This window comes from Monodelphis domestica, chromosome 8 (genome assembly GCF_027887165.1).
Source record: "Monodelphis domestica isolate mMonDom1 chromosome 8, mMonDom1.pri, whole genome shotgun sequence".
Taxonomy (NCBI): Eukaryota; Metazoa; Chordata; class Mammalia; order Didelphimorphia; family Didelphidae; genus Monodelphis; species Monodelphis domestica.
In genome coordinates this window covers 73,575,967-73,588,089 of record NC_077234.1, presented here as the reverse complement: position 1 = coordinate 73,588,089, position 12,123 = coordinate 73,575,967, and the positions used below count along the sequence as shown (strand labels likewise).

At 39.3% G+C, this 12,123-nt stretch overlaps 1 protein-coding gene and 1 long non-coding RNA gene across 2 annotated transcripts in view; one reads left to right on the top strand and one right to left on the bottom strand.

Annotated features, from left to right (window-relative positions):
* Positions 1–5,618, bottom strand: part of LOC103105750 (uncharacterized) — a 32,229-nt gene extending 26,611 nt beyond the window's left edge. Inside the window, exons 1-2 of the long non-coding RNA XR_001624316.2 lie at positions 5,320–5,618; positions 1,060–1,239 (exon numbers count right to left, since the gene is read on the bottom strand). This is a non-coding gene — a long non-coding RNA (uncharacterized LOC103105750). The remainder of the gene's footprint in view (positions 1–1,059; positions 1,240–5,319) is intronic.
* Positions 5,608–10,891, top strand: RPL37A (ribosomal protein L37a). The gene is made up of 4 exons (XM_001367811.5): positions 5,608–5,730; positions 7,674–7,802; positions 8,451–8,533; positions 10,756–10,891. The coding sequence occupies exons 1-4, from the start codon at positions 5,728–5,730 to the stop codon at positions 10,817–10,819; spliced, it is 279 nt and encodes a 92-aa protein (XP_001367848.2). The 5' UTR covers positions 5,608–5,727; the 3' UTR covers positions 10,820–10,891.
* Positions 10,892–12,123: the final 1,232 nt, after the last annotated feature.

Below are 12,123 nucleotides of genomic sequence, written 5' to 3'. Positions count from 1 at the left end.
AGATGGTTCTCTTTTCTTTTTATTAAAACCTTACCTTCTGCCTTAGAACTGATACTAAATATTGGTTCCAAGGCAGGACACTAAGGGGTAGGCAATTGGAGTCAAATGACTTATCCAGGGTCACACAACTAGAAAGTATTTGAGGCTCTATTTGAACCCTTCTCTAGGTCTGGCTCTCAATCCACTGAGTCACTTGCCCTGACAAGAAATGTTCTTGCTTCTTCTCTGTATCCTCAGTATTCAGAACAGTACCTGGCACATAGGAAACACTCAGGAAATGTTTATGGATTGATAGAGGAACCAAGATAATTCTACCAAAGGAAGAGTGGAATAAAGAAAGGCTCAATGCTAAGGAGAAAGGGGGGAAGGGGCGTGAAAATCAACAACTATCTTCATGTTTCTAGAGGTTTTTTGACTGAGTACAAATGATCTGCTCTTTGTTGTCCTTTGGATAAATATACAGCAAGAGAAGAAAGTTTGAATCTACAGCTGAAGCTATTGAGGGCATCTTTGAGGAGCCTTGGAATGGCTCCTTACAATGGTCAACCAACAGGTATTTTTAGTTTGTCAACAAGTATCTTCTGAGCACTTCTATGTTCTTAGTCCTGTGTGTATGGGGAAGGGTATTGGAATTTAACAAATATTTATTAAACACTTACTATGTGCAAGGTACAGCTTTGTGGCACAGAGGAGTACAAGTACCAGGTCTGGAGTCAATAAGACTCATCTTCATCAGTTCCAATCTGGCTTCAGACACTTCTTAGTTGAGTGACCCTGGGCAAGTAACTAAACCCTCCATCACCCAGCCCTTATAGCTCTTCTGCCTTGGAAACTATACATAATATCAATTCTAAGACAGAAGGTAAGTGTCAAAAAAAATTAATGGGAAATAGTTAACAAAATAAATTAAAATGTGATAAACATAGACAATACCACATTTAAAGTTATAACAATATGTAGCCCACAAGGATCTTTACATACAAATTAGTGTCCCCTATTTCTATTTGAATTTGATACTACTAATCTAGGTGACACTGCAATAGCAGTTCTTAGGCTCACCTGCACAATGGTTGCAGCTGGTCAGTATTTGCTGTTGATGGTGACAGGAAAGGTAGATTTCTTTTCTACAAGGGTTGCTTTTCTTGCCTTGATATTGGTTTTAGGGTGTGGGTTGGAAATAGGACTGATGATCTGAGGGGCACTGTAATTCCTAGGTCTCTTGGACTCTAGGACCAGGCTCTGTAAAAAATAGACTCGAATACAGGACTACAATCCCCATGAGCCTTTGCTCCACTTCCCCAGAATGCCTTGTAATCTCACCTGGGCCGAGATCGAGAAGATATTTAAGCAAAGGCTTTTTTTTTGGACTTCCGTTTTGGAGCAGAGGCGTCTCTTCCATGATGTGAGGTTATTTTGTCTAGGCCTCTGGCCTAGGCACATGTTTCTTACTTGTATATTCTTAATCTTTAACCTTTAATAAACCTCTAAAAAAATTAGTACTCCTTGCAGAGAGTAACTAATTTCTACCTGCCTCAGTCTCCCCCTCTCCCCTAAATTTTATTCATTACAGTTTGGCTAACCACTACGGGAAAAAGAACTTTCAGTCTTCTGATTTCTTTTCTGATCTTAAATTCAGTTTTAATAGCTAGTACCTAGAAAGCGGCCCCGCCGCTTCCTGCCTGCAGCCTGCAGCCCTGATCATCCTCACCTGGTACCTGGTCCTGGCCTTGCCCACCCCTGCAGCCGCTCCTGCTCCTGGCCTCTCACCGCCCGCTGCCTGCCTATTTCTGTGCCCCAGACCCAGGAGCCCGACCCAGCCGGCTCATCACCCAGATCCTTGGAGCAGATCGCTCAGGACTCATTGCGACCAGCTGGTAACAGTATTGGCCACGTGGGCGGAGGGGAGAGACCAGAGGGAAAGGAGATTTTCCCTTAGGCTAAGCCTCCACGTGGCTGGGGGTATTGGCCACTGCGGGATCAGAGAGGGGAAAGAGAGAAAAGACTAGAGAGAAGAAACAGACTTTTCAAACAGAAACCTAAAAAGCAATGGGCTGTTTAAAAGGATTTTTGACTCTTCTGGCAATTTCATTGATTTTGCCTGCCTGTCTGGGAGCAGACTCAGCCCAAAGATTCAACTTTAACTTTGGGGAGGAAAATGGGTGGCCCAGCGAACTGGAAGCCAGGCCCAGAGACGGGAGGTCTCTAGCTAAAATCTGGCCTCCGATGCTTCCCAGCTATGGGGCCCTGGACGGATCCCTTGAACCCCTTAGCCTAGCCTTTACTACTCTACCTTCGGACAATAGACATTTAAATGGATAAATAAAAACAAACAAACAAAAAAAAAAACCCAAGGAACTTTGAAGAGACTAAAGGCTACATTCTAAGGCATTTCAGACTCCAATGGTTTATTAAAAAATCTCTGTATTCTATTGCATTTTTTTGTTTAAGGTTTAACTTTGTGATTTTAAGTTCATATATTACTGGATTGAATATTATTCTGTCATCTGAAGGTTGATTGAATTTATTTTGAATGTACTGAGTTTTGAAATTCTGTTGTTTTTCCCCTATAACTGTTGAACAAATATTATTGTGAATAAGCCCATATATGAAAAAACAGCTTTTTTTTATTTTGCTGAGGATAGATGGACTTCAGAACTGGTTATAATTGTATTAACAACCTTTGGAATTTTAATGTGCTAAATACCTCAAATGATTTGATTTTAAGGGTTTTTAAATGTGATTTTTGGAATTTTAACAATCTGGTTATTTTTGCCTGCCCCTACCACGAGGTAAGGCCCATTCTAGTAGCTGAAGTGAAATGTATTTTATAAACCCCCAACCTTCCCACATGTGAATGGAAGTTGGGCAGTTAATTTCAGGGCATTTGTACCCTTGGGAAAAGCCTCCAAAAGGAGCACCCCTTTATTTATGCTCTTCAGCTCACTATTTTACTTCTACCAGAATGATATATAGATTTCTTGATTATGTTCTTAACCCTAGATGAGTTTTACTTTGTTTAAAAAAAAAAATATGTTTATTACCAAGGTTGAAAGATTGCGATGTTTGTAAAAATTGTGACAAATGTCCATCAATTCATAGGTTTTAAAAAATGTCATACAGCAACTTATGTGAAATATGAAAGTGTGTTTGTTTGCTATTGTAATTAATTGGGCTATTGAGAATTTTGGGGATTTTGATATCTACATATTTGTACTACTGTATTTTTAAAGATGAAAAATTGTTAACCTTGTTCAATTCATTTGCCTTCTACTCACAGTGATCATGGCCAGATACAAAGAGGAAATGGATCTCATTTTTTGTGAGAAAGCCTTGTATTTTCTGATGTCCTTTTAATATCTCTTGCCAATTGATTCATATACCTCAGCCATGCATCCCTAACTGATTCTGAATCTTTCAATCACCCACAACACGGGGGAATGTAAAAAAAAAAATCATTATTTAAATTTCAAAGTTTAAATTCCTTTTGAGAAGAATTTTAGGTAAAGAAGATGCTACCTCTCTGAATCCAGAACTGAACTGTTGGAGAAGACACCATGAAGAAACCTCCAGACCACAAGTTGCAAAAAATTGAACTTTGGGTGTGGTTGATTGAACATTTATTTGTATGTATACTTTTATGCCAAAGGGGACTGCCCCCTAACGGCTTTTTGTCAATGTGTTCAGAAATTATTGGTTTTATTCTTTTTTCTCTTATCCTCACACTATTGTAATCTTTTAAGTTTATTATGTTTTTATGATCCTTTTGGGGAAAAATTAATTTTTCCACAAATGATCACACGGGGGGATGTAAAAAATAGACTCGAATACAGGACTACAATCCCCATGAGCCTTTGCTCCACTTCCCCAGAATGCCTTGTAATCTCACCTGGGCCGAGATCGAGAAGATATTTAAGCAAAGGCTTTTTTTTTGGACTTCCGTTTTGGAGCAGAGGCGTCTCTTCCATGATGTGAGGTTATTTTGTCTAGGCCTCTGGCCTAGGCACATGTTTCTTACTTGTATATTCTTAATCTTTAACCTTTAATAAACCTCTAAAAAAATTAGTACTCCTTGCAGAGAGTAACTAATTTCTACCTGCCTCAGTCTCCCCCTCTCCCCTAAATTTTATTCATTACAGCTCTGGGAGGAGGTAAAAGGATACAACCAGTTTATCAAGTGAATGAACATATGGGAAGCATTTGTAAACTTTAAAGTACTATGTAAGTGTTAATGATTATTATTTGAAAAGTTATTTTGACAGTAGTGTGAAGGATGGATTAGAGAGTTACAGACACTAATTAGAATCTATTACGGGGGCAGCTGGGTAGCTCAGTGGATTGAGAGCCAGGCCTAGAGATGGGAGGTCCTAGGTTCAAATCTGGCCTCAGCCACTTCCTAGCTGTGTGACCCTGGGCAAGTCACTTGACCCCCATTGCCTAGCCCTTACCACTCTTCTGCCTTGGAGCCAATACACAGTATTGACTCCAAGACGGAAGGTAAGGGTTCTAAAAAAAAATTAAAAAAAAATAAAAAAAAGAATCTATTACGATAACCAAACTGAGAGATTAGGAGGGTTTGACCTAAGCAGAGTGATGGTGTGAGTGGAGAAGATGAATTGTAGGAGCTCTTACAGAATAAGAGTCATACGAATTGAATATAAGGAGTGACAGGAGAAGAAGATTCAAAAATTATGTTGATGCTTCAGTTCCAAGTGACTGAAAAGATAAGCTTCAAGGAGAGACAAATTTAGGAGGAAAATCTTTCACTTTCATTTTAGACATTTTAAGTTTAAATGCCAACAAGATATCCAATTGGAAATATTGGGCATTTGGTGATATTTGAAGAGTTGGGGAATATGGTATAAGGCTGGATTTGTGAATCATCTACATATAGAGACAGTAAATTGAACATATAAGAGTGAATGAAACCAACACAGAGAGTGTTCTGTGAGTAGAATTAAAGAATTACAGAAGTTCAGTTGAAAAGGACTTCACAGCCTATATGTGAAAAAGATTACTCTCTACAACATCCCTGGTAAATATTATCCATCCAGACTATGCTTGAGTCCTCCAAAGATGTGTAACTCACTATTTGCTTCAGAAGGTAGAACTAAAAATGATGGGATGTTTCAACAAGGTCCAATTAAACTTGAGAGAGACTAAAAACTCTCTATAGTTCAATGGAGCCCCAGAGCTGGATTTTAGCTACCTAAATGTTCATTATTATTATTTCATATTTTGTTACCCCATGTCTTACTCTAATGTATCATTTTTAAGGCAAAAGATCGCTAAGGACTAGACAACTGAAATTAAGTGGCTCACCCAGGGTCACGGAGCTGCGAAGTGTTTGGGGTCAAATTTGAACCCTTGTCCTCTCTACTCCAGTCCTGGGACTCTTTTAACCACTGAGCTACCTAGCTGTTTACTAAGTTCTTCTAAAATCTATTCCAGATCTAATATTCTGTGACTATTTAGTTTCTTCCTACTTTTAAATCCCATGTTCCAATGATCTCTAGTCCAGATCTAGCATTCTGTGACTGTATTCCAAACACTCTTGGTTTCTGGTACGAGCATCCAGTAGAACTCATCATTAGACTTTACCGCCCAACCATAGAGTTCTGTTCCTAGCTAGTTCCGCCTCCACAACATTCACTTCCGGTTTCTGGCCCTGAAAGCGCGCACGCGCACTACCTTCTTTCCTCTCCGAGTCCCGGACCTGCAGCTGGCAACATGGTAAGCTGTGCGCCTCCTGGCCTAGACCATTCTCTATCCACCGCCATCCACCCCAAACCTGGCCCACTTCTGACCCAGCGTACCTTCGTTCTCTTTCTCCGGCTTCTGTTTTACTGTTTTTACTCCAACTCGGTCCTGCGCCGCAGCGGGGCCCTTTGCCCCGGGATCGGTACAGGGGCCGCTCCCGGGGAGGGCGCGCGGGGCCTATGGAGCTGGGAAAGACCTGGGGCCTGTGACTGTGCCTGCGCCCCCGCTGGAGCGTAGGGATTCACGGAGGGTTTGGGTCTCCTGAAGGGCTTGCAGGGCGTCCGGTATCCCATAGGAGTTTTCGGGGAGGCCGTGGGCCCTGTGAGACCTGGGGAGGAAGGTGCGGGTGTTGAGGAGGAGAGCCCGACCCAGGAACCCTTTTCTCCGCCTACCCTTGGGGACGAGCGTGGGTCTCTCTAACTACTCCTCGTGTGCTCTAAGTTAAGCCGATCCAGAAGTATTTTTCTGGAGTCTACTGAGTTTAGGTGGCCCAAGTGGAATTCTACAAGGCCCTTCATTCTCTGCCTCAGTTTCCTCATTGCTAAAATGGAGGTGACAATAACACAAGCCCCTTAGAGTTGTTAGGATCAAATGAGTTCTATTATCGGTAAATGGAGATGTACAGAGGCTAGCTAGCTGCTGGGGTTATACAAAAACAAGACAAAAATCCCAGTTTTTAAGCAGCTCAGACTAATGGAGGGGTATAACATGCTATCAACTACAAACATATACAGGATAAACTGCAGATAACTAACTGGAACTGCTTTGGGCCTTGGTTAAACCAGAAAGAATTATATAAATGATTAGAAGCTTCTATAAATTGTATACACTAATATAAATAGAAGGGGGATTATATAAATTTTTAAAGGAATTATTAGCAGTTGGACCTCTTTAGACATAATCTTGCTGGATTCCTTAGAATTGTGGCAGACTTCGTTTTTTCCAGGTTCCTTGAGAGCAAGTAAAATCATACTCATTATGCCCATGTGACATTTACTTAATTCTTTAAGGTGGGCAAAGTACATTACATTGGATTCTCTCAAGAACCCTTGTGGAAGTGAGTGGCTTTTGATTTCACTTGTGATTGTAAGCCCCTTTAGGGCAGGGGACTGTCTTTGTAACCTCATCAGTACTTGACTATTAATAAATGTTGATTGATTAGCTACTGGAACTCTTCTTTTCAACTTTGTAGTAGAGTTATTTGGGGAACCTGAGAGGTCACATGACTTGCCCCCCAGGGCCACATCCCAGTAATGATCAGCCAGGACTGACTCCTTTTCCTTTACTTTGAGTTGTTTTCAGATGTATCCCTGTTCTTCCTAACCCCCTTTGGGAGGTTCTTATGGCAAAGATACTGGGGTGCTTTGCCATTTTCATCTCCAGTTCATTTGACAGATGAGGAAATTGAGGTCACCTAATAGTTGTATGAAGCCAGATTTGAACTCAGGAAGATGAGTCGTGCTCTATCCTGCTGTGCCATCTAGCTGCTTTTCCATTATAGCTTTCCACTATTTGTATTTATTTATGTGTTTTATGCTAGTTGCTATTGAAATAAAAAAGTAGCATTTTGTTACAGTGCTAAATGGTTTGATAAAGCCTAATACAAATTCCTCACTTGATCCTTAAAACAACCTGAACTGTAAATATTATTCCCATTTTATGAGATTGAAGCAGATTGAAATGAAGTGACTTGTCCAGGGTTACACACCTGTTAAGTGCTGGAGTCTAGGTTTGACCTTTCTTCTGCTGTGTGACACCTAGAAACCTACTGTATTCAGTTTTTACCACATGGTTCTCAGCACTAGATTACAAGAGATTATTGTGTCTTCTTAAGAATGAGAAATTTCATTTTTATATCCCACATCTTTCAAATTAAGTCCTTAAATGTTTTTTTTTTTGGAATTGGATCATCATAGGCAAAACGTACCAAGAAGGTCGGAATTGTTGGTAAATATGGAACACGTTATGGTGCATCCCTCAGAAAAATGGTGAAGAAAATTGAAATTAGCCAGCACGCCAAGTATACCTGCTCCTTCTGTGGCAAGGTGAGTAAGATAGGGAAAGAATGGTCTTATCCTTAAAATTCCCGAAGTATTGTTTTCAACCCTCTCCTTCTTTTTAATTCCTAAACCTTATTTAAAAAAAAAAAATCCTTGCATTCTATCTTAGAGTCAATACTAGGTAGAGATTCCAAGATAGAAGAGTAGTGAGGGTTGGACAATTGGAATTAAGTGACTTGCCCGGGGTCACATAGCTAGGAAGTATCAGTGAAGCCATATTTGAACCTGGGTCCTCCTGACTCCAGGCCTGGTGCTCTGAGAGATCTTTTAGATACCAGATACAAAGAGGGAGGCAGTGTACAAGAAAGTATGCTGGTTTTTCAGCTCTGGCCTTGGACAAGGTCACTTAGACACTCTAAGCCTAGGTTGTATCCTGTAAAATGGGAGAGGTTACTGTTTTAAGATTTGTTAGGAATGAGGCTATAAAGACTGAAATAACTTTTGCACAGAAGTCATAATTTTAAAAAAAAATCTTATTTACTAGAAGGTTAAATAGATGAGTTACTTAATTTTAGAGGGCTGAAATAGTTAAACCCATCATCTTGAAGAGGGAGAGAAGCTTTTGTTGTGTAAAGGTTGAAGAAAGCATGGCTTTTGGTTAGTTCTGGTGAGAAATTAATTTCTTTTTTCCAGACCAAAATGAAGAGACGTGCTGTGGGTATCTGGCATTGTGGATCATGTATGAAAACAGTAGCTGGTGGTGCATGGACCTACAAGTAAGTCATTTGCCCATCTGGGATGGATAGATAGATAGTAAGTAAATGATTCTGCAGTGGGCTGATGTGCTAGTGAGGTTAGTCTAGTTTTGATAACCCACAAAAATCATTTATACCATTATACCATAGTTCCATGGCCAATCCATAGTTCAATCAGTTGGGAGTTTTGAAATTGCTCTCTTTCACCACTAAAAATACATACACACTGACACTCCTCTCTGGGCCCTCAAAAAGAAAGACCCTGATATCCTAAGAAGGGTGCCAACATTGTGAATTGAAGAGGTAATTGTGCTGTGTCCTAGATGGGAAAGCTATAGAAGAGTTGGCAAAGGTTCAGAATCTAGTACTCATTTCAAAATTGTTGTCATATCTCTAGGCTTTGACACATTAGCAACATGACAGTGAACAATTCGCCCCAGATAAACTTTTAAAGTCCCCTTTGTTGGTCAGGGAAGCTCAATTCTGTTATTGTCTTGGCTATTTTAAGGCCAAAGGACTCCAAAATAACTTCAAAATTCAGTTGAAATCAGACCCCCAATGAATCAATGTTTACCACATACAGAATATATTTTGCTGGTTGTTCTATTAACCTTTAAATTGAACTCCTAAAAGATTTAGAATTGACTATAATTTTATGATTGATTTTTGGGAGGCAGGTGCTCCCTCTGCTGGTTACACAATGGGGAAACCCATACTAGGGATACTAGTTAGCTCATCCATGGGAATAAGGTATTTATATGGAATTGCATCCCTAGATATGTAAGACATGCCATTTAAATTGCAAAAACATAATTCTGACCCTTTTTTGTTGGAAATGCTTGTTTACCATTACATGTAAGTTTTGGTAGCTTAGGGATCAATATGACCATTGTCCTCAGAGCATGAATCAGTAACTGTAAAGGTAAATTTATAAAACATTTTCAGAAACATTTAACACATGTTTCTTGCCAACTTTGTGTGCCACAACTTTCTAAGCTGTGGACTAAAAGTTAATGACATATATAAAAGACTGATAGTGTATGAAAAATGTCTTCCTTAATTGTAGACTTCTTTTGACTTTTAAATAAAAGATTGCTAATGTCATGCACTAACAATTCTGCTTCTTCCTCTTCTGTATGCAGACCTACCTTTCTTAGGCTCTATTCTGATTTGCCACTTAACTGTATTCTGGTCTTATAAATCAGATGCCCGGGATAATTTTAAATTGTGCCAAAATTAGGAAGCATTGAAATGTAAATGAGACTGGTGAACACTAGAAAGTTTTTTGAAGCTCTTTTGGGAATGTGCCTGTCTCATTTGGTTCATTTTTCCTTGCACTCAGATATACTCAACACAGCAATACAATTTTGCCCTGTTCACTATAGAGGAGTCAAGATGTAAATAAAGTGCTGTGATTGAGCTGAAATGAAAACAACAGTAGCAGGCTTTTTTTTTTCCCTCCATAGCATTATTTCAGTATAATCCCAGACAGTCAGTGTTTCATTTAAAAATTTTTATTTTTATTATGCAAAACCCTTCCATATTGGTCATTGTTGTAAGAACATGCTCATACAGAACCAAAACCCCAAAATAAAATCGTAATACACTGATGTGAAAGAATATGCTTTAACCCACATCCATCCAACTTCAGTTCTTTTTCTGGAACTGGAGAGCATTCCCTATCATAAGTCCATCAGAATTGTCCTGAATCATCTTGTTGCTGAGAGTAGCCAAGTTTTCACAGTTGATTACCATACAATATTGCTATTGTTGTGTACACATTTCTCCTGGTTCTGCTTATTTCCCACTGCGTCAGTTCATGCAGATCTTTACAGCTTTCTGAAATTCTCCAGTTTATTTCTTATATAGCACAATAGTATTCATTACCAATATGTACCACAGTGTCTCACTTTTAACTTATACCTGTTTTCTCATTTGTTGTCTGCTGGTATCTTAAAACCATCAGAAAAAAGGGGGGGGGGAATATCAGAAGCAATACAGCATATGTGGTATAGTTAAAATTTTTTATGTTGAATAGAAGTAAGTTTCAGGGATGATTTCTGGGTGTAATTTGCATTATCCCACTAGGAGATCCTAGAAGAGATTAAGAGAGACTTGCTAAGGCAGATTTTTTTTTTCTATTTGCTACTTAGTTTTCTAGTTGAGATTTCCTAGCATCTTTTCTTGTGTTAATATAGCTGTTTTTATGTTGGAAAATCTGACTTTGTTACTTTTCTTTCCAGTACCACCTCTGCAGTCACAGTCAAATCTGCCATCAGAAGACTGAAGGAATTGAAAGACCAGTAAAGCTTTTACTTAACAAATTACTGTAGCCCAAAAGTCCATCAATAAATGGGTTAATTTATGTAATAAAAATCACTTTGGTTCTTAATAGTCAATTCTTTAAATGGATTCACAATTGGTTTGGTGGTTAGTACAGAGGAGGTATTTAATTAAAAGCTGGGGTTGAGATGGTGAAGATAACATGGTTTGATTGGAGGGAAAGGACTAAGCTATTCAGAAAACCATAATATGTAATGTGCATCACAGAGTTCTACACAAACTAAAATGATATTTGTAAAGTGTTTAACAGATCTTAAGCTCTGTAAACGTGCTATTAACGATTCAGGCTTCAGTTCTGAGTCTGGTTCATGGAATCATTCATCTAGGGGTCGATGGCTTAGGGGATAGAGAACCAGGCCTGGAGATGGGGGGGGGGGGTCCTAGATTCATGTGTGGCCTGAGACACTTCCTAGCAGTGTGACCCTTGGCAAGTCACTTAACCCCCATTGCCTACTACTACTGTCCCTTACCACACTGTTCTGCCTTGGAACCAATACATGGTATTCTAAGATGGAAGGTAACTTTTGAGAAGCAGGTTAGTAGAATATTGGTGATCCAGTATATAGCCTGGGTCAGGAAAACTTGAGTTTAAATATTTACTAGCTACTAGGCAAGTCACTTAACTTCCATCTGCCTCAGTTTCCTCATCTCCAAAATGAGGATTATAATGGCACGTAAGTCCTGGGGTTATAAGGATCAAGTAAGACAATAATGGTAAAGTACTTAGCATAGTGCCTGGTGCATAATAGATTCTATATAAATATAATAATCATTGCTATTCCTGGAAAGTCAGAAAGAAAACAGCACTTGGAGTAAGAAAAACCAAAAGTTTAGATCCAAGATCAATATTTGGGAACTAACAAAGAATAAATCAGCTTTCTTTGTGGTTAGCAACTGATAATTCAATGCCTTCTCAATTCTGCATCTTTTAGGGTCAACCCTGCCATCACCCCTTTACCTGCACCCTATCTTCCTGATTCCACTTGATTTCTAACAGTTTAATAGAATCCTGAATTTGGAGTCAGGATCTCAGTTTAAATGTTAATTGGGTGATGCTTCTGCCTTTGTGACCCTGGGCAAGTCACTTAGGCTTCAATTCCTTGAGGAGGTTGAAATAGAAAAATCTATGATCTTGCAAATGCTTTCTTCTGTTTCTCCTAGCTGCTTGACTACCCCTCAGTCACTTTTGTCACTCATTGCCCATAATCACACCTATTGTAGGACTGTATACTTTTGGTAACAGTTCTCATGGGTTTGACTTTCTCTCC

What these genes read in the sequence shown, in the direction of transcription:
- RPL37A (XM_001367811.5), top strand. An exon ending in CCTGCTCCTTCTGTGGCAAG is followed by an intron (nt 7,803 to 8,450) that starts GTGAGTAAGATA and finishes TCTTTTTTCCAG; the next exon opens with ACCAAAATGAAGAGACGTGC. An exon ending in GGTGGTGCATGGACCTACAA is followed by an intron (nt 8,534 to 10,755) that starts GTAAGTCATTTG and finishes TTTTCTTTCCAG; the next exon opens with TACCACCTCTGCAGTCACAG.